Below are 21308 nucleotides of genomic sequence, written 5' to 3' on the forward strand. Positions count from 1 at the left end.
TTGCACCTGGTTCTGGTTCGATCTTGGAGCCCTAGTTTTAAAAAAATCAAATCTGAAGTCTGCCCATGCCTGCACTATGGTATCTGGTTTTACATAAAGCACTGTGTGACTGTAGCTGAGCGTATGATCCTAATCACATTTATGGAAGTTCATCTCATTGACTTCAGTGGGCTTATGCAACAGTAAGCATGCAAAGATGTGAATTAGGGAGGAATCTTCAGTTGTGTAGAGTCTCAAAAAACAAGGCAGTTAAAGAATTGCAGTTCCATTTATAAGGGGGCCTGCCTTTTATAACCACACCTGAGCAGTGTTTTGTTGATGGTGGGGGCATGAGTACTACCAGAGAACAAGAGTAGGCGAATTTGAAAGACCTAGCATACACACACACAGTTGAATGGATGAAAATTCTACACTTTGGCTATCTGTTAAGATAAAGATGAGAGATAAGGAGATACACTTCAATAATTCTTGACAGTGATTAAACCAGGCTGAGGTTCAGAAGTTGTCTTTTCTTTTATACTAATAGGTTGTGGTCGTCAGAACAGAACCTGGCCTTGAGAGACTTGCAGCCTGCTCTCACGTATATTTCAGAGTCAATTCCACTGCTTTTAAGGGATTTTATGCTCAAGAGCTGAAGATCCCGGCCTTAAGAATCAAGTTGCCTTCCTTTACCTCCATAAGAGATTCCATTTAGGGGTAATTAGCCACTGACATACGTAACGTGGAAATCATGACCCGCAAGTCAGGAGAAAGTAACATTCTGGAAAACACTTAGAACGTGAAATTGTGACCCACAGGTTTAGGAGGCCGTGAAATTATGAAAAAACATGTGAAATCACTTCCGGGTGTTTTTAACTATTTTTCTGGGCGTTTGTTTTCTTTTACAATGCTGTCTGTTGAATTAAGGCTGCTTCCCATTCTTTTTAAGTGGACAGGAGCGGGTGGCTGGTACTTAAATGAGGCAAGCCAGGCAAATATGGAGGAGGGTGGCCCCTGTTGCATTTACACACATTCTCCTTTTTTTTACCCTATCCTTGTTTTGGGCACGACCAGCCCTTCCACACGAGGCAGCAAATTCCGAGGGGCGGAAAGTGACTCAAAATGTGTGTCACCTGGCCTGCCCTGCAGACCCTAAGCTCCCTTGCTGCCCCCAGGGTGTGATGTAGGACCCCGTTTAGTCACGATTTTGTGCAGAACGGGGAATGCAACATCCCAGGGAGGTCCAACAGGTCAATTGCGATCTACTGGTAGATCCCCTTGATTTTGGTAGACCGTGGTCGATCTCTGGCTCCCTTTCCTCTGTGTTGGTAAATCGGACTCCTGTCCCACCCTCCATTGTTTGAACTCAGGAAGGGAAGACGGACCTCCCTCTGTGTGACTGTTTTCATCCATAGCGATGTTTTTGTGAATGACTTAACCCCAACTTCCTTTGCCTTCCTTCCCCCTCAAAAGCAGAAGTCCCCTCCCCCAAAAAGGCCTGTTCCTTAACCACCCCAAAAAACAGGGCAAAAATGGGGTAGATCACTGCCAGATTTTAGTTCTGAAAGTAGATCGCAGTCTCTTGGGAGTTGGCCACCCCTGTAACATCTTGTCCTTTGCCTCTGGCGGCAAAATGTCTTGGGCCGCTCTTCGTTGTGGGAGCACAGGGTGGGGTGGGGGGGGTCCTTGCCTCAGCTCACCGCTGCTCACCGTTCTGCCTGGACACTGAGGTCCAGCACCGAGGGCCTTCTGGCGGTTCCCTTGCTATGAGAAGCCGAGTTACAGGGAACCAGGCAGAGGGCCTTCTCAGTAGTGGCGCCCGCCCTGTGGAACGCCCTCCCACCAGATGTCAAAGAGAAAAATAAGTACCAAACTTTTAGAAGACATCTGAAGGCAGCCCTGTTTAGGGAAGCTTTTAATGTTTAATAGGTTATTGTATTTTAGTGTTTTGTTGGAAGCCGCCCAGATGGGCGGGGTATAAATATATAAATTATTATTATTATTATTATTATTATTATTATTATTATTATTATTATTATTATTATTATTATTATTCCCTTTCTGGTACCTGCCTGTCCTTGATTCACAGCTGCCTAAGATGCCACCACAGAACCTGAGCCGAACCCCCAACCCCCCCCCCCAGTGCCTCTGTCCCTCAGCCACTTCCACACAGCAAGCAATTCTGCCATGCACCCTTCTTTCCAAGGCTCCGTTTTGAATACCGTGCTGTTAACAACTTCACCCTGCCACGACATCACCCCTTCCCTCCTATCCTCTTGTTCCTTGGAGGAAGCGGAAATCATAAAACACTGATTTTCAAAATGGGAGACCCTCCAGGAAGGCACAAGAGAGCCAGGATGAGAGCCCAAGGGCAGGTGGGTGTGGTGGCAGCTTCTAATCAACCTCCAGCTGCCGCCCCTCTCAGGTGCTTGACTGAAGCAAACTGTTTCACCTTGCTTTGTACCAACCCCACATGATTCCCAGGAAAGCAGAGACCCGGCTGAGCCCAACAAAGCAACTCTTTCCTTCCTCAATTCTTTGACTCTGGAGCTGGGTTTCGCAGTTTTATAGCCAAATTTAGCTTTCTTCCCCACTGCGCCTCTGCTTTCAAGCATTGTGGGTGCAGCTGCACGTCTGTGTTTTTCCCAAGGGTGGCTCTAAGCTATTAGCTTCCCTCTGAAAGTCTGTTAACTAATCACAAAGCAGGGTATGTATCTGTTAAAAGGAAGAACAGAATTGCCCAGAAAATATCATCTGTTTATTGTGAGACTCGTTCATAACCGTACAGAACTGGGTTCTCTCACTCTCAGCACATCCATCCTTTCAAGTAACCTTTTTCATTTTTCTTGCGGAGTGGGTGATCTTGGGGTAAGGATGGGGGAGATAGCCCTATTGCAAACCACACACACACACACACACACACACACACACAGATAAGCTTTCTCATTTTGAGGCTGGTGCAGATTGCTACAATTTCCAGTAATTCTGGCATGGAGGAGGGACACATGACAGCGTCCAAATCACAGGGGGCTCCATTCTCCTTGCAACTCTGTCCACAGGAAATACGGTCACTTGGGCAAGTACAGGCGGCACCATTGCTCCCCTTTCAACGGAGGAAATGGGACCAGCACATCTGGGCCAATCAAAGAGGGAAAGAACTACCTGATTCCTAACACCCCACCCACCCCCTCCACAGGAAGACGCTCCAGGGCACTAGTGGGGGTCTCAATGCTTCAACATGGACCAGTGGCATAGCGTTTCGTTTCTGGCACCCGGGGCGGTCTGTGTTTGTGCACCGGATGGGCAGGGGGCACATGCGTGCCAGGCTAAGGGGCAACCCAGCCCTCACCACCCACGTCGCTGGAGTGACCCCACCTCTACTGGGGCAAAGCAGAGCCACGCTGAGCTGTCTGCCCACCTGGCTGACGCAGGAGGGCTGGCCTGGGCTGGGGTCGCCTGGTTCGCGCCCCCACAAAAGTTGTACCAGTCAAGGCCTCCTCTTTGGAATTCTTCCAGAGCTGCAAGGAACCTCAGCCGGAATCCAGTTGCCAACCAGGCTCAAAAACAAAGCCCAGAATGGCTGGCAGGAAACACCATGGCAATGTGGCATGGCCTGCCCCCATCTCGCGCCAGGAGACGGACCAAGCCAAATCTATCCCATCTGCAAGCTTTCAACTCAGGTGAGGTACAACTCTTCCCACTCCCAGACAGGTCTCAGATTTTAGAGCTGATGGCTGGCAAGGGGGGGGCGCTTCTCTTTCTATGGAGGGGCACCTGACCGACTCCTGCCTCCACCTTGGCAAGTGGGGCAGCAGGTAACACAAGGACTTTAAATGGAGGAGGAGTGTGGAGTGTCGTTTCCGGGGTCTTTTGCCAAGCGGGCAGCAGCGGAATGAAGGACAGTGTAGCGACCAGTGGAAATAAATAAAATGGTCCCGTACCAAGGGAAGGCGCAGAAGAGGCGCCTCCGTCTTTCATGTCCACACAGGCATGTGTGTCTGCGCCCAGCGTCACCTCAGGACAGGGGTGATTTGGGTGGCAGCGGCGGTGGCAAAGATGGGTTCGTGGAGCGGAGGCCACAAGGCCTGCTGCTGGCTCAGCTCCTTCTCCAGCCGTTTGAAGAGCTTCTTCGACGACTTTTTCCCACACAGGTTCCGGAGGCCATTGAGAAGCCCGTAGTCCAGGCAGGTCTGGAGAGGGCGGAAGAGAGAGAGAGACCCTGAGAGGCTGGCCGCCCTGACATGCCCACTGCACCCAACAGCAGCTCCCACAACAGAGGCTTCTCTGGCGAGGCTGCAAGGCAGCAGCTCCCTCTCTGTGGCCTGCTCCCAACCTGGCACACAGGGGTAGATAGACTGCCCCTTAACATGCAGGTTCCACTCAAGGGTCATGGTTATTAGCTGCAGGTGGGCCCTTCCTCTCAGATTTGCCTAACCCTTTTTAGAAAGCCAACTTTCATCAGGAGCCGTCGCTTGTCATCTGAAGGACCAGGTGCGCAGCCTGGGAGTCATTCTGGACTCACAGCTGCCCATGGAGGCACAGGTCAATTCTGTGTCCAGGGCAGCTGCTTATCAGCTCTATCTGGTACGCAGGCTGAGACCCTACCTGCCTGCAGACTGTCTTGCCAGAGTGGTGCATGCTCTGGTTATCTCCCGCTTGGACTACTGCAATGCGCTCCATGTGGGGCTACCTTTGAAGGGGACCCAGAAACTGCAATTAATCCAGAATGTAGCAGCTAGACTGGTGACTGGGAGCGGCCGCCGAGACCATATAACACCGGTCTTGAAAGACCTACACTAGCTCCCAGTACGTTTCCAAGCACAATTCAAAGTGTTGGTGCTGACCTTTAAAGCCCTAAAAGGCCTCTGTCCAGTATACCTGAAGGAGCGTCCCCACCCCCATCGTTCTGCCCGGACACTGAGGTCCAGCACCGAGGGCCTTCTGGCGGTTCCCTCGCTGCAAGAAGCCAAGTTACAGGAAACCAGGCAGAGGGCCTTCTCGGTAGTGGCACCTGCCCTGTGGAATGCCCTCCCACCAGATGTCAAAGAGAAAAATAACTACCAGACTTTTAGAAGAGATCTGAAGGCAACCCTCTTTAGGGAAGCTTTTAATGTTTAATAGGTTATTGTATTTTAGTGTTTTGTTGGAAGTCACCCAGAGTGGCTGGGGAAACCCAGCCAGATGGGCGGGGTATAAATTGTTGTTGTTGTTGTTGTTGTTATCTGAGGCGCTTCTCTCCCATCCCAGAGAGGTTCAGAGGGTGGCAACAAGAGAACAGGCCTTTTCTGTGGTGGCTCCCTGACTGTGGAATGCTCTCCCTAGAGAGGCCCGCCTAGCGCCATCACTACATGTCTTCAGGTGCCAGGCAAAAACATTCCTCTTCACCCAGGCCTATGGCTATTAAATAATCTATGGTCTGTGAAAGTGTGCGGGAGAAGACAGTTATTATGGTGATTATTTTACTATGAGGCTGTCTGTCATTATGGGGTTTTTTTTACGTTTCTATCACTGAGGTTCTGTAATGTGTTTTTTAAATGTTAACCCTGATAAAGTATATCAATTGAATAAATTAACAACAACATGGCTCCTCTGCCTTACTGTTCCCTGACTGCCAAAGGTTAAACTCACTCTGGCAATTCCCTCACTGCGAGTAGCCAAGTTACAGGCAACCAGGCAGAGGGCCTTCTCGGTAGTGGCGCCCGCCCTGTGGAACGCCCTCCCACCAGATGTCAAGGAATTAAACAACTATCTGACTTTTAGGAGACATCTGAAGGCAGCCCTGTTTAGGGCAGCTTTTAATGACTGGTGTTTTAATGTATTTTTAATGTTTGTTGGAAGCCACTCAGAGTGGCTGGGGAAACCCAGCCAGATGGGCGGGGTATAAATAATAATTTGTAGTTGTTGTTGTTATTCAAGTGTTTAGGGAAGGAGAGCAGGAGGAGGAAAAGGAAGAGGAGCAAGCTCCCTTCTCCCTGTTCCTCCCCCCTCCATCCTTTTCTCAGACACCATGTCCCCAGCCTCCCTCTTGGCCATGACTTGTAACTCTCTCCCCCTGCCCACCCAGTACCTCCAGCATGAAGGCTGTGAAGAAGTGGAGAGCAGCCATCCCCAGGAGAGCGAGCTTGAAGTTCAGGTCATCGATGGCCTTCAGTTTCAAGAGGTATCTCATGAAGCCCAGCGGGTAAAGGGTTAACCAGATCATGAGGCCGAAAAGGATGATTAAGGCTATCAAGAACACCACTGCGGGGAGGAGGGGAACAAGGAGAAAGTATTGAGAGGCAAGGGAAAGGATGAGCACTTACAACATGCTGGGAGGCAGGCAGGCAGACACATATGCCGCAAGTCTAACTGGACGGCTCAGTTGGTTGGTAAAAGCGCAAGACTCTTAAATCTCAGGTTCAGGGTTCGAGTCCCATGTTGGGCAAAAGATTCCTGCATAGCAGAGGGTTGGACTAGATGTCTCTCGTGGTCCCTCCCGACTCTACAATTCTAGGATTCTTAAGGTAGAGCTTTCCAAGTGGGTGATCCACTTTTTAGACATTTCGCGAGACAGCAATTCCCTTTTGCTAGCCAACTGGAGGTTACGCTACCGCCTTCCCAACCCTGGGGAGCGTTCGTGTGACACACCTACACACTAACATGTCACGAGGCTCCGTTCTAAGGCTTACGATGTAAAAATGGGCACTCTCAAGAGCATGAGCCCCTTGTGGGTCTCCCCCTTCCACAAGCCACAGACAGCCCATAGGTGTATTCCAACCCCTCCAGCTCAGACTATCGGGGCCAAGAAGATGCCCCTGTTGCACCCAGGGCCTCTGGCAGGGAAGATGCTTGTGTTTGGTGCTCTCTTCTGCTTGCAATGGTTTTTACCTGTTTTATTTTTTTAATTAAACCGATTGCTCTGGTTTTGTAGCTGGGCATATTACAGTATATTGTTCTAACTGTGATCTTAGAGCATAGCTGTCGTTTCCCTTTTTTTAAGGGGAATTCCCTTATTCCAAATAGGATTCCTCGAAAGAAAAGGGAAAAGTTGACAGCTATGCCTTAGAGTGAAGGCTAGGTAACAGATTTTGTGAGGGAAATAATAAAAATAAATAAAAGTACCAGCGTCAGAATGGGCATGAGCTGGGCAGCTTCTGCAAATGGAAGCGAAGGTCAGTGAAAAGCCTCAAGGCATAGGGAAGCTGGCAAGAGTCAATGGCTGTTTGGGGAAGCCCAAACAGGAAGAGAAAGAGAGTGGGGGACGGACTGAGATTCACTTCTCCCTTAGGCTTAGCAGAGAAGACGGAGGACGGTGTCAAGGAAGCTCTTGGGGAGGGGGCAGACTCACCATTCGTGTAGAGGGGCTTGCGGAAGGGCTGCCCTTTGGACATGGCTACTGCCAGGATGAGGTACTGGAACCCGGAAATGCAGAAGACGACGGTGTTTTCGTAATTCGGGAGGTTCTGAGGGGCTGCCACCGTACTGTTCAATGGGACATACCTGGGGCAGAGGTAGGAGGGGCAGATGTTGGTGACACACAGAGACTCAACCACCCATCCCTGGGCCCTGATGGCCGGAGAAAAGGGGTCCTCTTTGTCCAGCAGGTTGGAACTGGCAGGGCAGCCAAATCAAATTGGAAAATGCCAGCCTGAGAGCTTGCCATGGCCAACACCACTTCCTCCTCAACTTCCCATCATGCTGATTTCACCCCCTGTGCCCATTGCTCACCACAGCTGAGAGACAGTGATGTAGTAGCTGGTGACCTGGATGGCAATGAAGAGGCTGGTCTGGAGGGCGAGGCTGCTCAGGACGATGGTGTTGATGAGGGCTCCTTGCGGGCGCTTGGGGCCCAGGTCCTTCGCCGGCGCCGTCCTGCCCATCAGAGCAGCCACCGTGGTGGTGATGATCAGGTCAAAGAACAAAAACTGCAGATCGCTCAGATTGGTGTTGATCTGGGTTGGGGTGGGAAGACGATCAATGTGCCCGCTTTCAAGAAACAGAGCCTCCACAGTTCAGGAGCAGTCTACCTTTAACTCTGCCGCCTACACACCCCTCCCATTTGAGATTACAGTGGCACAGTATGAGCCTCTCCTGGAGACAGGAAAACGGGCTGGACGGGTCAGAGCTTTTGCGCTGCAATTGCTATGCACATCCTAACCTGTGGGACTCATTGCCACGGGATGCTGGTGTGGCCTAATAGCATGCACAGGTTTATGCAAAAGATTAGAAGCAGTTGGAGAGGAGGACGGGCCTCCCCACCACAAAAGGGAGAAGAACTTGAGGAAATAATCAACTGTGATCATATGAGCAAGTATTTAGTATTCTGAATCCAGAGGGACCTATCAAATACAGGATCCCATCTGTCTTGAAGTCCACCGTGCTGTCTTTGGCATATGGGCCTATAACTGTGCAAACATCTCTCACTGATGGCTGCAAAATACAGTGCTCTGGAGTCCCCTCAAACTTGCAAATGCACAATAGTGGAACTTCAATAGAACCACCAGCATCCATGTCTTGACCCTCAAGGTGCTGACAGCAGCAATGAGCATGGAAACAAGAGAGCAGGAAGGAAACTCAAGGCAAAAGCTTTTCTTTTTCACACAATCCTTACCGTGTAGAGCAGGAGCACAGAGACAAACTGCACCAGGCTGTAGAGTGCCATGTATTTGAAGACCGCAAAGGAGGTGACCAGAGAACATCTCCCTTCCCTAAAGGGCCAAGATTGCCAGGAAAAATTAATGTCGGGGAATGTGTCAGGGTGGGGAAGACCCAGTGAAACTTAAGAAACGTTGCTCATCCACAATCTACACTGGGATCACTCCAAAGTAAGCACAACTAGGCATTAGAAACAGTTTGGTGTTTTTTCCCCCCTAAAAGAAAAGAACATTTTAACGTGCCCTGTTGTGGCTTCAGCTTCTTTCCCTGCCTGCATTTCCTTAAAGGTAAAGGGACCAGACCCCTGACCATTAGGTCCAGTCGTGGCCGACTCTGGGGTTGCGGCGCTCATCTCGCTTTATTGGCCGAGGGAGCTTCCAGGTCATGTGGCCAGCATGACTAAGCCGCTTCTGGTGAACCAGAGCAGCGTACGGAAACGCCGTTTACCTTCCCGCCGGAGCGGTACCTATTTATCTACTTGCACTTTGATGTGTTTTCGAACTGCTAGGTTGGCAGGAGCAGGGACCGAACAACGGGAGCTCACCCTGTTGCGGGGATTCGAACCGCCAACCTTCTGATCGGCAAGTCCTAGGCTCTGTGGTTTAACCCACAGCACCACCTTACTTAGATATAAAGGGTGCCCCCCCAATACTGCATGCACATCAATTCTGATGAGATCCCACACAAACCAGGGGCCCAAAACTTGGGACACCCACCCTGAGGTTTCTTTTTTGTTTTAAGGAGGTAGTGATGCACATGGGCAGGAAGACTCGGAAGGGTTTGCTTCTGTAAGGGACAAACTTTTCCCTTTCTGCCAACTGCTGTTCTTACAAGGTATTTTCATCAAAATTTACCATAGTGGCTAGCATGTGTGAAGTCCATGCCACTAAGTTCACAACTTTTTTTTTTTAAGGGAAATAACTGATTTTCCAAAAGCACCTCTCTTGCTCTTTAAAGGACCCCTGACAGTTAAGTGCAGTCGCGAACCACTCTGGGGTTGCGGCGCTCATCTGGCTTTATTGGCCGAGGGAACTGACGTTTGTCCGCAGACAGTTTTTCCAAGTCATGTGGCCAACATGACTAAGCCGCTTCTGGCAAAACCAGAGCAGTGCACGGAAAAGCCATTTACCCTCCCGCTGGAGTGCTACCTATTTATCTACTTGCACTTTGACATGCTTTCGAACTGCTAGGTGGACAGGAGCTGGGACTGAGCAACAGGCGCTCACCCAGTTGCAGGGATTCGAACCGCTGACCTTCTGATCGGCAAGCCCCAGGCTCAGTGGTTTAGGCCACAGCGCCACCCACATTCCCTGCTCTTTTAGAGGAGCCTCCAAAAAGATTTCTAGTTCCAATTAAAGAGGAGGAGCTACATTTTTTGAGACGATGGTGGGAAAGAGGATCATCTACTACAAGCTCTGCTTCCCAGAAAGGTCGATTCTCCCCAGACCTACCGGATGGCGATGGGGACACACTCGATGTTGGCTATCTTGGAAGTGAATGGCGACGCCACGGAGGCTTCTGCTTCGGAGAGCGAGATGCCCACATCGGCCGCCTTCAGAGCTCCACAGTCGTTGGCACCATCCCCACACATCCCCACGCAGTAGCTGTGAACCGACACATGGGAGAGGAGAGTTGGAGCCTCATTTCCCCGCTTCCACCAGGGGCCAACACGCTGGAAGGCCCTGGTGTCAATTCTGCCCAACACCCCCTACCCCCCACCAAACCCACCCCCTTCTCTCCAACTTTATCAACGAGGAAAGGCAAAGTGTCTGGAGCAATGGCAGCCCCGCAGCCATAGTTCAAGGTTCTTCCCTCTGTCTGTAAGGATTTCCATTGCTTTCGCCCACAGAAGTGAGAAAGCCATCTCTTCCTGCGTTTCTGGAACAAATCCCTCGCCCATCACACGCCTTTGCGACTCCCCCCACAATATCCCGGCAGTGGGGTGGGGGTGGGCAGTGGAGCGCCCCCCCTAAAAATGCCACAGACTTACTTCAGGTCTCGCAAGTTCTGGACCAGGAGAGTTTTCTGGTCGGGCGACATCCGGGCAAAAATGGTGGCCCGGACCAGTATCTGCAGAAGGCAGAGAGAAGAAGAAGAAGAGTTTGGATTTGATATCCCGCTTTATCACTTCCCGAAGGAGTCTCAAAGCGGCTAACATTCTCCTTTCCCTTCCTCCCCCACAACAAACACTCTGTGAGGTGAGTGGGGCTGAGAGACTTCAGAGAAGTGTGACTGGCCCAAGGTCACCCAGCAGCTGCATGTGGAGGAGCGGGGAAGCGAACCCGGTTCACCAGATTACGAGTCCACCGGTCTTAACCACTACACCACACTGGCTCTCTAGAATCCGTTTCAGAGCTGCCACTGCCTCGAGAATCACAATATGTCCAAGGCAGCTCACACAAGGAGGGGGGATGACTTAGTGGGGTGGCAGGGCCTCCTCCGAGGAACGGCGGCAGCAGCGGTGGTCTGCAGCTCTTGGGCTTTGTGTGCAAAAGTTCCTTGGCAACACCTGCAGGTGAGGCTGGGAAATTCCCCTCCCTACTGGGGAGATGCTGAACCAGGGTTGGGGAACCTGAAACCCTCCACAAGATGCTGACTACAGTTTCCATCATCCTTGACCACTGGATGGGCTGGCAGAGGCTGATGGGAGCCGGAGGCTAGATAGACGTGGAATAAGGCACCTCCCTTGTTTCCTGGGCTAGGGGGCGCTTGTGGCACAAAGCATCGACCATCTTTAATTGACACGAGTGGATTTCTGGCCAATTTTGTTTAATGCCCCTCTCCTCCTTCCCCAGCCAAGGGAAAGCTCTGGGGCATCTGACTTTGGGGAGCCATGTGACTCCTTGCAGCAGCATTGCACATGATGCCACGTAAGAGTCGGGTGAATGTAGCACCCTTTAACATCCCTGAGAACATTCATCAGCTCTAAGAGGTGCACAAGAAGCCAATTAATCACCTTACTGACGAACAATCATCAATAATAGCAAGCAATCGTGCCAGCTTTGAAGAGACGCCCCCATGAGGTGCAGAATTTTTGAATGGCTCCCGCTGTCATGGCTCTTGGTGGGGAAGAGGAGGGGTCTTTGCCTCCTCCTGCTACCGGACCCTTTTCCACTGGAGATTGTCCCTGGGGGCTTCTGCAGGGCAACCCCCTCCTCCCTCCCTCAAAAGACAGCATCGACTCTAGAAGGACATGTCAGGGGGGGAAACAAGCCAGCAGCTTCCATTTTGATGCTGTCAGTCAGATCTTTGAGGGCTTGCACAGGAACAAAGAAAGCTGCCTTATACCACATCAGACCACTGGGTCTATCTGGCTCAATGCTGCCTACACTGACCGGCAGTGGCTCCCTCCAGGGTTTTAGGCAGGGGTCCCTCCCAGCCAGTGGTGCATGGGCATTGGACTAGGGGGACTAAGCTAGCCCCCTTAATGTTCCCAATAAATTAAAGTATTAAAGCCTGGTGCCTCCTTCCCGAAGCCTGGGAAGCTTCTGCCCAGCTTAGGGAGGGAGGAGCAATGCTTTGAATGGGTCCCTAGCTTAGGGGGGGAGGCCTGATGCTTGCATGTGGGATATCATGCACACACCCCAATTGCCTTCGCAAAAATTTCACTGCACCCCACTGCTCCCAGCCCTACATGGAGACGCTAGTTGGAAATTGAACACGCGACCTTCTGCATGCAAAGCAGGTGCTCTAACCACTGAGCGATGCAGTCTTTCCCCTACAGACTTGCATCTGTTCAGCGCATCTGGGGACTGTGAGCAGAGAAAGCCCTTTGCCAGAGGATGGGGTGAGGTTTGGGGGGATGGACAGCTGGGCAGAAGCAGCAACAGCAGTAAGCTCTGCCTCTCATCCTGCACGTATCCTGCATCCAGCATTACCTTTGGCAGGAGGTCCGGAAAGTGATCGCAAAGCACCGCGAAGGATTGCCCATTGACGGCCAAGTGGTACGGGTGCTGCTGCTCCAGGAAGTAGCTGTCCCGTTGGTACGAACCCTGCAAAAACCCAGCAGTTGACATTCAGGCCTCTTCCCAATGCCCCTACCTTCCCAAGCCTTGCCCCAGTGCCTGGGCCGGTCTCAAGGCCACGCAGGAATGTGATGGAAAGGTTGCAGCTGGCACAGAGAGGGAGGAGGTGGGCACTGCAACCCCACTGACTGTAAGATGCACAGCAGGCCAGCAACCAGGAAGGGAGCAAAGTGGAGCGAGGTCTCTCTAAGGAAAAGTGGCATCACCTGCCCCATAGCTGGTCACGCTCAGGTCTTTTCATGGACAGGGACAGCCCAGGGTGACCACATTGGGCAAGATGCCCCAGGAGTCTTTAAGGTGGCATTCCCCACCTCTTCTCCTCCCAAATCCTAGAAGCGGCAAGGCGTGCCACCTCCCTGGAAGCCACGAGGGCACTTGATGTGCCAGGCTGCCCACAGAGGAAGTTTGGGTAGGGAAGGACTTGCATCGGGCTGCTCCAGGTGATGCTCGGAAGGGACGAATCTGAGGGCAGCCGGCTCATCCCAGCCGCGAGGAGGGGCGGCGTGGACGAAGAGAACTCGCTCCTTGGCATTCACCATCCGGCAGCTCCTGGCCACATTCACAGCAGTCAGCATGTTGTCTCCTGGTGGGGAGAAGAAGAGAGGGAGAGGAACAGGAACAGAGGTGCTGGGCTTCACCACACCTAGATGGCAACAAACGCGAAACACAGAAAGAAACGGGCATCCCCTGCCCTCCTCCCTGTCTGATACCTGTGACCATCACGGTTCGGATGTCTGCGTTGTGCAGTAAGTGGATCACTGGAGCAGTCTCGGGCTTAAGAACATTCTTCATCACCAGGAACCCCAGGAAGACCATCCCGCTCTCCACATCGTCCCTGCCGGCCCAAGGAGAAACCCCCGTTATCAGTGGGCCTCTGGGCAGAGCAGGGGAGCCCAGGCCGGAGAGGAAGCCGCTGCCAGGTTCCCAGGCACCTTGTCATGTCCTGGGCCTCTTCGAATGTCCCAATGGCAGCGAGGGGCTTGAAAGCCAGCCCAAGGACCCGGAACCCGTCGCTGGTGAAATGGCGCAAAGTCTGGGTGAAATCCGCAGGGACTGCAATGCCAAGAGAGGGGGTTGGTTGGTTTAGGAATGCATCGCTGCAAAAGGCAAGAAGGAAGACCTCTCCCAACAGCCCCACATGCCAAAGATGGCTGCTGAGGGTTCCTTTCCCCACCCCTTGGAGGATCGTCTCCCCCATCTGAAGGACCCTAGGCAATTTCAGTGTAAATTAAACACTTTGTTGTTTTCAATTAACCATGTTGCTTCTAATTCAGATCAACATGCACCAGCAGACAGGCATTTGACTACTGTATTTCACCTCCAGGCTTGACTACTGTAATTCGCTCTACACAGGGATGCCCTTGAAGCTGTCCCAGAAACTCAGGAGTGATGCAGAATGCTGCAGCGAGGCTCCCCACGGGGTCTCTACCATGGGAGCATATTCACCCAGTGCTTTTCCAGCTGCACTGACTCCCAGTGGAATATAGGGTCAGATTGAAGGTGCTGCTTTTGACCTTTAAAGCCCTTCACGGCCTAGGGCCCTCGTACCTACGGGACCGCCTCTCCTAGTATGCCACATGGAGAGCCTCAAGGTCCATAAATAGCAACACCCTAGAGGTCCTGGGCCCTAAGGAAGTCAGATTAGCCTCAACCAGAGCCAGGGCCTTCTCAACACTGGCTCCGGCCTGGTGGAACGCTCTGTCTCATGAGACCAGGGCCCTGCGGGATCTGATTTCTTTCCGCAGGGCCTGTAAGACAGAGTTGTTCCACCTGGCCTTTGGCTTAGAATCAGTTTGATTCCCTCCCCCTCTTTCTTTCTTTTTCCTTTCTCCTCCTATGAAGAGACTGCATCCTAATGTTTTAATGTTTTATCTTAATCTTTTAAATTGTATTTTAATCAACTTGTTTTTATTATTGCTTGTTAGCCCCCCTGAGCCCAGTCTTGGCTGGGGAGGGCGGGGTATAAATAAAAAAATATTATTATTATTATTATTACTATTATTATTATTATTATTATTATTACTATTTATGCCAATCCAAGGACTTCAGCCTTAACAACCTATTTTGTCAACAGCTACCGGATCTGGAGTGGCGTGGCCCTGTGGCCCTGATCGCCTGGGGGCAGGGCTAGGCTATTATTTTTTACCCCTACAGGTCCGTTGTGAGTTCCAGTTCTGGACAGCAGTCCAATCCGCTGTCCAGCATGGCCTGGCACCAGGACTTGAGCAATCCAACTCCAGACTTCCAACTAAGCCTACAGGAGATGCCAGTAAAGCACCACCCGAGGGAGACATAGTGCCGCCAAGTGCAGACCAGGAAAGAACCACGTCTAGTCACTTGGGGTGACACCAAAGCCCTTGTTGCCACCAGACAACAACAGCCTGAACAACCAGGGACATTATTTGCTGCCATATCTTTGCCCAGCTTACTGCAAACTATACAATGTGTTTCCTCGTTTTTTCAACCTCCCGCCGTCCTCCGTTATTCCTACACCTTCCTCCATCATCAAAGTGATGCTAAGAACCCCATCACTGCTTAGCTACTCAGGAGGTGTTCCTGGGCCCAACACGCCCCTCCCTGGACCCCCAATGGCTCCAGCAAAAATAGAAGTGGCACGACACCCAGGAAGAAGAGAAACCATGTGGGTTAGTAGAGAGCAAGTAGGTAGTTACACCTGGTGGGATGGAAGAGTCATGTTAGCCAATACCAGAAGGATGTGTAGACTGACCCGATTCCTTATCGCAGAGGCTGGCCACCATCTCTGGAGACCCCTTCATGTACGCCTGTGAAGGCCCCCCACCGGTGGGCTTAACCAGAACACTCATTCGCTGCAGGGCTGAGGAAAACGGGAAGCGGCGGAGAATAGCCACGGGCGCCGGGTGTTCCTGAGTCGGACACAGAATGGCAGAATGGTCTCTTGGCAAGGGGGTGGGTAGAGAAGCCAGAGTCTTCCACCCTGCAAGCTCACTTTTTAGCGTTGCCATCCCAGCATGCATTGGGAAGGGAGGGCTGATGAGGGAAAGGGGCCCAGGTCCTGTTCTCCCATGGGACCAAACACCCTCCAGCACTGCAAGGGAGTGATGTGAGCTGTTCCACAACACTCTACAACTAAAAGGTAAAGGGACCCCTGACCATTAGGTCCAGTCGTAGCCGACTCTGGGGTTGCGGCGCTCATCTCACTTTACTGGCCGAGGGAGCCACAGGTCATGTGGCCAGCATGACTAAGCCGCTTCTGGTGAACCAGAGCAGCGCACAGAAATGCCATTTACCTTCCCGCCGGAGTGGTACCTATTTATCTACTTGCACTTTGACGTGCTTTCGAACTGCTAGGTTGGCAGGAGCAGGGACATAGCAACGGGAGCTCACCCCGTTGCGGGGATTCGAACCACCGACCTTCTATCGGCAAGTCCTTGACTCTGTGGTTTAACCTACAACTACGTGCAGGCAAATGCCCGACAGCCTCACCTTGCCATGAAGCTGCTCTCCCACTGGTGGAGGCCTCATCACCGCCAGGGCTCTGGTCCCAAAAAGCTGGGTTGCTTGCGCCTCTGCCGAGTCCCCTTCAGTTTCCTCCTGGATCTAGAAGGAAGGAAGGCGTTAGAGGAAGCAGAGGCTTCCCCCTCCATTGCCCCCAGCCTGGGGTGCCCACCTTGCATTGTCAGACCACTGGGCCCATCTAGACCCTTGTTATCACCACCGCCATTATAACAGGGCTGCTGCCCCCCAGGGAGATGACCCTCTAAATTTCAACGAAGGGAGGCAGCCACAAAGGAAAGCGGCCTAACAGGAGACTAAGAAGGTCCCAACTCCTGACATCAGCTCTGGTTCCCCAAGGTCTGAATGGACAGAGAGGTCTTCCTCCACCTCTACAATCCAAGTTTCCTTTAAAACAGCAACCATGAAAGACGCCAGACTGGAAACGGGCCTAGAATCATCAGAATTCGCCACAATGGCTGCGTATCCCAGTTTTGGGGCTGGCCTCCCTTCTGCCTCCTCCAGCTGAGCTGTGGCCTCCCGTTCCTCTTTTCCTCAGCCGGGGTGACAAGATCCAGCCCCTCCTTTGGCTCTTGCAAACATGGCTCGGTGCAGCCAGAAACTCAGTGCCGTTTCCGCAGCAGAGCAGAGCTTGGATCGGTTCCCTTTCCCTCCTATGCCTCTCTCTTACCCATCCAGTGGATTCCAGCAGCTTGAGGTCCACAGGGTCTCCAATGAGCTGCTCTCCAAGCCAAGAGAGGGTGTGGCAAGTGGCCAAGCAGCAGAGCAGCGGGCCGCTGTCCAAGCAGCGCAGCTCATGGACAAGGGGCAAGAAAGAGCCGTTTTCCAGGGGAACCACGCCCCAAATGTCCAGGCCGTCCTCCGTGAGGGTCCCTGTCTAGGGGAGACACAGGCTAAGTCAGAGCATGGGCAAGGCAACAGGCAGGTGAGGTTAGCAGCCCACTCCCACCCTGCCCTAGGACCCTCACCTTATCAAAGCAGACCAGGCGCACCTTCCCACAGAGGTTGATCCGTGGGGGGCTGATGCAGAAGATCCCTTGCTGCTTCAGCCTGTTCTGGGCATAAATGGTGCCCACCGTCATGGCAGCTGGCAAGGCTGGGGGCACAATCACCGTCACGACATCCAGGGCACGCAGAATGATCTGCCGGAGTGTTTCCTGTTGGGGCGAAGGATGCTGGGAGTCACGGGGGAGCTGCCTTGCCCTGGGTCAGCCCCTTGGCCGCCTAGCTCAATATATCCTACACTGGCTGGCAGCAGCAGCCCTCCAGGCAGAGGAAGCCCTACTTGGAGATGCTGCTGGGAACTGAACCGGCGACCTTCTGCAGGCAATGCCTTCTGCAGCCGCAGCCTATTCTCCAGAAGCCCCCATGGTTCACCAGCAGCCAGGTTCTCCACACCTGAAGGGTTCCCTGTAATATCCGAAATGCTACGTCAGCTGCACGGACGAGGCCTGACCCCGCTCCACAAAAGGGTGCTGCCTGGTTCTGAGACATCCAAGGAAACTATTCTCCTCTTCCTGAAGTGTGTGTGTGTGTGTGTGTGTGTGTGTGTGTGTGTGTGTGTTATTGGCCAGACAAGATGGAAGGACTCCTGGGAACACCTTGGCAGGAACCATCCCATGCCCATGCATTCTTCCCATGGGGAGTCTCATTCTCAACCACCAACAATTCAGAGCGTTGGGCGCAATACTGGCAGCCCTATTAACACTCTAGGAATGGGATTCTTCCCGTTTGAGCCCTCCCAGGATCTCCCCTTGTCATTGGAGAGCCTTTGTGACCCCCCCCCCCGTGATGTCACTTCCTCTTGTTAGGAGAGCTCTCCCTGGTGTGCCATTTCTTCATTACCTTCCTGGCTCTCTCCCCAGGTTTGCAAAGTTTCATTACGCCAGGGTCCTTCATCTGGTGCTCTGGAATTTTAAAATTCCACTGCCTTGCTGCTAGCCTCAGTCCAGAATATCTGACGGAGCGTCTCCACCCCCATCGTTCTACCCAGACACTGAGGTCCAGCGCCAAGAGCCTTCTGGCAGTTCCCTCACTGCAAGAAGCGACGTTACAGAGAACCAGGCAGAGGGCCTTCTCGGTGGTGGCACCCACCCTGTGGAACGCCCTCCCACCAGATGTCAAAGAGAACAACTACTACCAGACTTTTAGAAGACATCTGAAGGCAGCCCTGTTTAGGAAAGCTTTTAATGTTTGATGGCTAACTGTATTTTACTATTTTGTTGGTTGCCGCCCAGAGTGGCTGGGGAGGCACAGCCAGATGGGCAGGGTATAAATAATAAATTTATTATTATTATTATTATTATTATTATTATTATTATTATTATTATTATTAGAGTCAACGACTTGCTTGTTTGTGCTTGGCTAGCATTCCCCGTGGCTCCTTCTCCCCATGCTTTGGTGAGGTTTTCCTGAGTTCCTGGGAGCTGCCTTAAACCCCTTGCTGGGCAAAAGTGCTCAGCAAAAGTGCAGCTAAAACAAGCAAAGCAAAACACCCAAAGGTTGCCTTTCCTGGCAGGATGGCTGGAAAAGCCGGGTTCGAAGTGCAAAGGGTTGTGGGGTCCAGTAGGCCTCCATGGGGCGGTGGCTTGCTCTGGCACAACTGTCAGGCACAACTCTCTTAAGTCGCGAGAAGCACCTCTCAAATTGGGGAATGGGGTGCAGGATGGGGGGCTCAGAAGAACCCTCACCGCCCCCCGTGGAACTTCACTGACCTTGTTTCGATACAAGATGTAGATGCTGTAGCCGGTACCAATAGCCGCTGGAGGACAAAGGAGAGAGAAAGGAGATTTGACTGTCACAATCCCACAATGGAGAATAATCTCACAGTAACCCTGAATTCTAGCATTATGGGAGAGAGGGAAACTTTTTCCTATCCACATTTCTGTGTGCTGTGCATAATTTTATCATTCATTCATTTAATTCTTATTAGATTTTCTGTTTAAATTGTATAACAGAAAATCTAATAAGAATTAAATGAATGAATGATAAAATTATGCACAGCACACAGAAATGTGGATAGGAAAAAGTACTTGTTTTTACATCCTTAAGATATCAATGACCTCCATTCTTCTCTTTCCATGGTTCATTTTGCATATCATAAATCCCTGCATATTTTACAAAAACCATACCATTCAGTATTCCATTATTGCATCCATCAAAACTTATTTACACTGTTGAATTTATCTTAATGCTGACAGTGTTTTCAGTTGCACACTGAATATTCAATAAACGTTTTCCAGTCTTCTCTAAACATATGTTCTTCTTGTTCTCTTATTCTACATGTTAAGTCTGCAAGCTGCGCATATTCCATCAACTTAAGTTGCCGTTCTTCTTAAGTTGGGACCTTGCTTGTTTTCCATTTTGGAGCTAACAAAACACAGGCCGCAGTAGTGGCATACATAAATAGCCTGAAATAGGGAATTTCAGTCTGGATTATCCCCAACAGATAGGACTCTGGGTTTTTTTTTTGTTTTTGTTTTTTGAGAAAGTACTTTTGAACATTTTTTTCAATTCATTATGTATCATTTCCCAATACTATGCTGTGCATAATTTTATAAATTTTTATCACAACACCTCTTACTCACCTTTCCCCTAAACTAAGAAGTCCCCAAACAATGCAAGCTTTCCCCATAGGGGAGCCACAACACCCTCTTGTTTGCTTTAGTTGCCCTTTTGCGGAACCTTTCCCAACAGTACAGTATCAACTAGGGCCAGGGCCTTTTCAGTACTGGCCCCGACTTGGTGGAATGCTCTGTCACAAGAGACTAGGGCCCTGCGGGACTTGACATCTTTCCGCAGGGCCTGCAAGACAGAACTGTTCCGCCTGGCCTTTGGTTTGGATTCAGTCTGACTCTTATGTTTCCCTCCCCTTATGGTTTTGATCTATGGGCTGCTATTAAAATGAGGCTGCATTTTAAATTGTATTTTAACCTGTATTTTAAATTGGTTCCCCCCTCCTTATTATGTTTTTACTGTCATTTTACTGGTGTTAGCCGCCCTGAGCCCGGCTCTGGCTGGGGAGGGCGGGGTATAAATAAAAATTATTATCTATTATTATTATTATTATTATTATTATTATATCCTTTGTGAGGTGCGGTGACCATAACTGCACACAGGACTCCTAAGGCAACCACACCATAGATTTGTGGCATTATGACACTAGCAGTTTTGTTTTCAATTCCCGCCCCCCCCCCAATCCCTGGGGGCATAAAGTTTGCCTTTTCCATGGCTGCCGACCAGCGGGCTGACATCTTCACAAACTTACCCAGGACTGTGAGAAAACCAACAAACTTCCATGCGTCTTTATAAAACCGAAAGCTGAGTGGCTTGGGGTGGAGGATGGAGCTGATGAGGTCCCCTTTGGCTGTGTAGAAGCCTGGCGAGAGAGGAGGGGATGGGGGTGAGGCAGGCAGAATCCCAAAATGTGCCGAGGGAAAAGTTCAAAGTGCCGCAGCAGCAACAGCAAACCTCGAGGGATCAAAGCAGCAGCCACAGTCCCAGGTCTCTGGCAGGCAGCAGAGCCAACCCATGGGCAGGAGGCCCTCACTGCAGGCTCAGAATCGCTTTGCCCTGGAGGGCACCTTGTGAGTGTGCAGGGGGCAGAGACCATGAGGCTGCAGTTTCAGAAAATGCCATCTCAGCCGCAGGAGAGTAAGGGCACGCCAGGAACACAGGGGGTTGCTGAGCAGATTGCTGTCCAAAAGACGTTCAGCACCTTCAGCCAAGGGACTAAAACTAGGGGTGGGACTGGACGCACATCTCGCTTCATGAGGGTGGATAAAAATCAATGGTGTTTTTTTTTTTAAAAAGGTTTTTATTTTATTTTTTTAAAATCAATTTTTTTTATTTAAATGAGATTTTTTTATTTAGATCGGATTTTTAAAATAAAATGCTTTATTTTTATTATGGTGCTATAACTGATATTCTTTTCTTATTATTAACTCTACTTTGTTCTTTTTATTTTCTTTATTCTTTGCTGTAACCATTTGCAATACAGTGGTGCCTCGCAAGACGAAATTAATTCGTTCCGCAAGTCTCTTCGTCTTGCGGTTTTTTCGTCTTGCGATGCACGGTTTCCCATAGGAATGCATTGAAAATCAATTAATGCGTTCCTAGGGAAACCGCCTTCAGACCAGGTCCGGGGACAGTCTGTCCCCGGACCTCTTCTGAAGG

At 51.0% G+C, this 21308-nt stretch overlaps 1 protein-coding gene across 2 annotated transcripts in view; it reads right to left on the reverse strand.

Annotated features, from left to right (window-relative positions):
* Nucleotides 1-2715: 2715 nt before the first annotated feature.
* ATP13A2 (ATPase cation transporting 13A2) overlaps nt 2716-21308 on the reverse strand; it is a 38291-nt gene continuing 19698 nt past the window's right edge. For both annotated transcript variants that reach the window (XM_083511406.1, XM_083511407.1), the window contains exons 13-29: nt 20401-20511; nt 18848-18894; nt 17102-17290; nt 16804-17010; nt 16104-16217; nt 15367-15523; nt 13571-13691; nt 13349-13473; nt 13064-13221; nt 12492-12605; nt 10604-10683; nt 10065-10217; nt 8570-8666; nt 7687-7910; nt 7307-7458; nt 6047-6219; nt 2716-4169 (exon numbers count right to left, since the gene is read on the reverse strand). In XM_083511406.1, the coding sequence (XP_083367532.1) occupies nt 3990-4169; nt 6047-6219; nt 7307-7458; nt 7687-7910; nt 8570-8666; nt 10065-10217; nt 10604-10683; nt 12492-12605; nt 13064-13221; nt 13349-13473; nt 13571-13691; nt 15367-15523; nt 16104-16217; nt 16804-17010; nt 17102-17290; nt 18848-18894; nt 20401-20511 (2402 nt within the window). In that variant the 3' untranslated portion in view covers nt 2716-3989. The remainder of the gene's footprint in view (nt 4170-6046; nt 6220-7306; nt 7459-7686; nt 7911-8569; nt 8667-10064; nt 10218-10603; nt 10684-12491; nt 12606-13063; nt 13222-13348; nt 13474-13570; nt 13692-15366; nt 15524-16103; nt 16218-16803; nt 17011-17101; nt 17291-18847; nt 18895-20400; nt 20512-21308) is intronic.

The sequence above is a fragment of the Podarcis liolepis genome (genome assembly GCF_965112155.1).
Source record: "Podarcis liolepis genome assembly, chromosome: 7".
NCBI classification, from domain to species: Eukaryota; Metazoa; Chordata; class Lepidosauria; order Squamata; family Lacertidae; genus Podarcis; species Podarcis liolepis.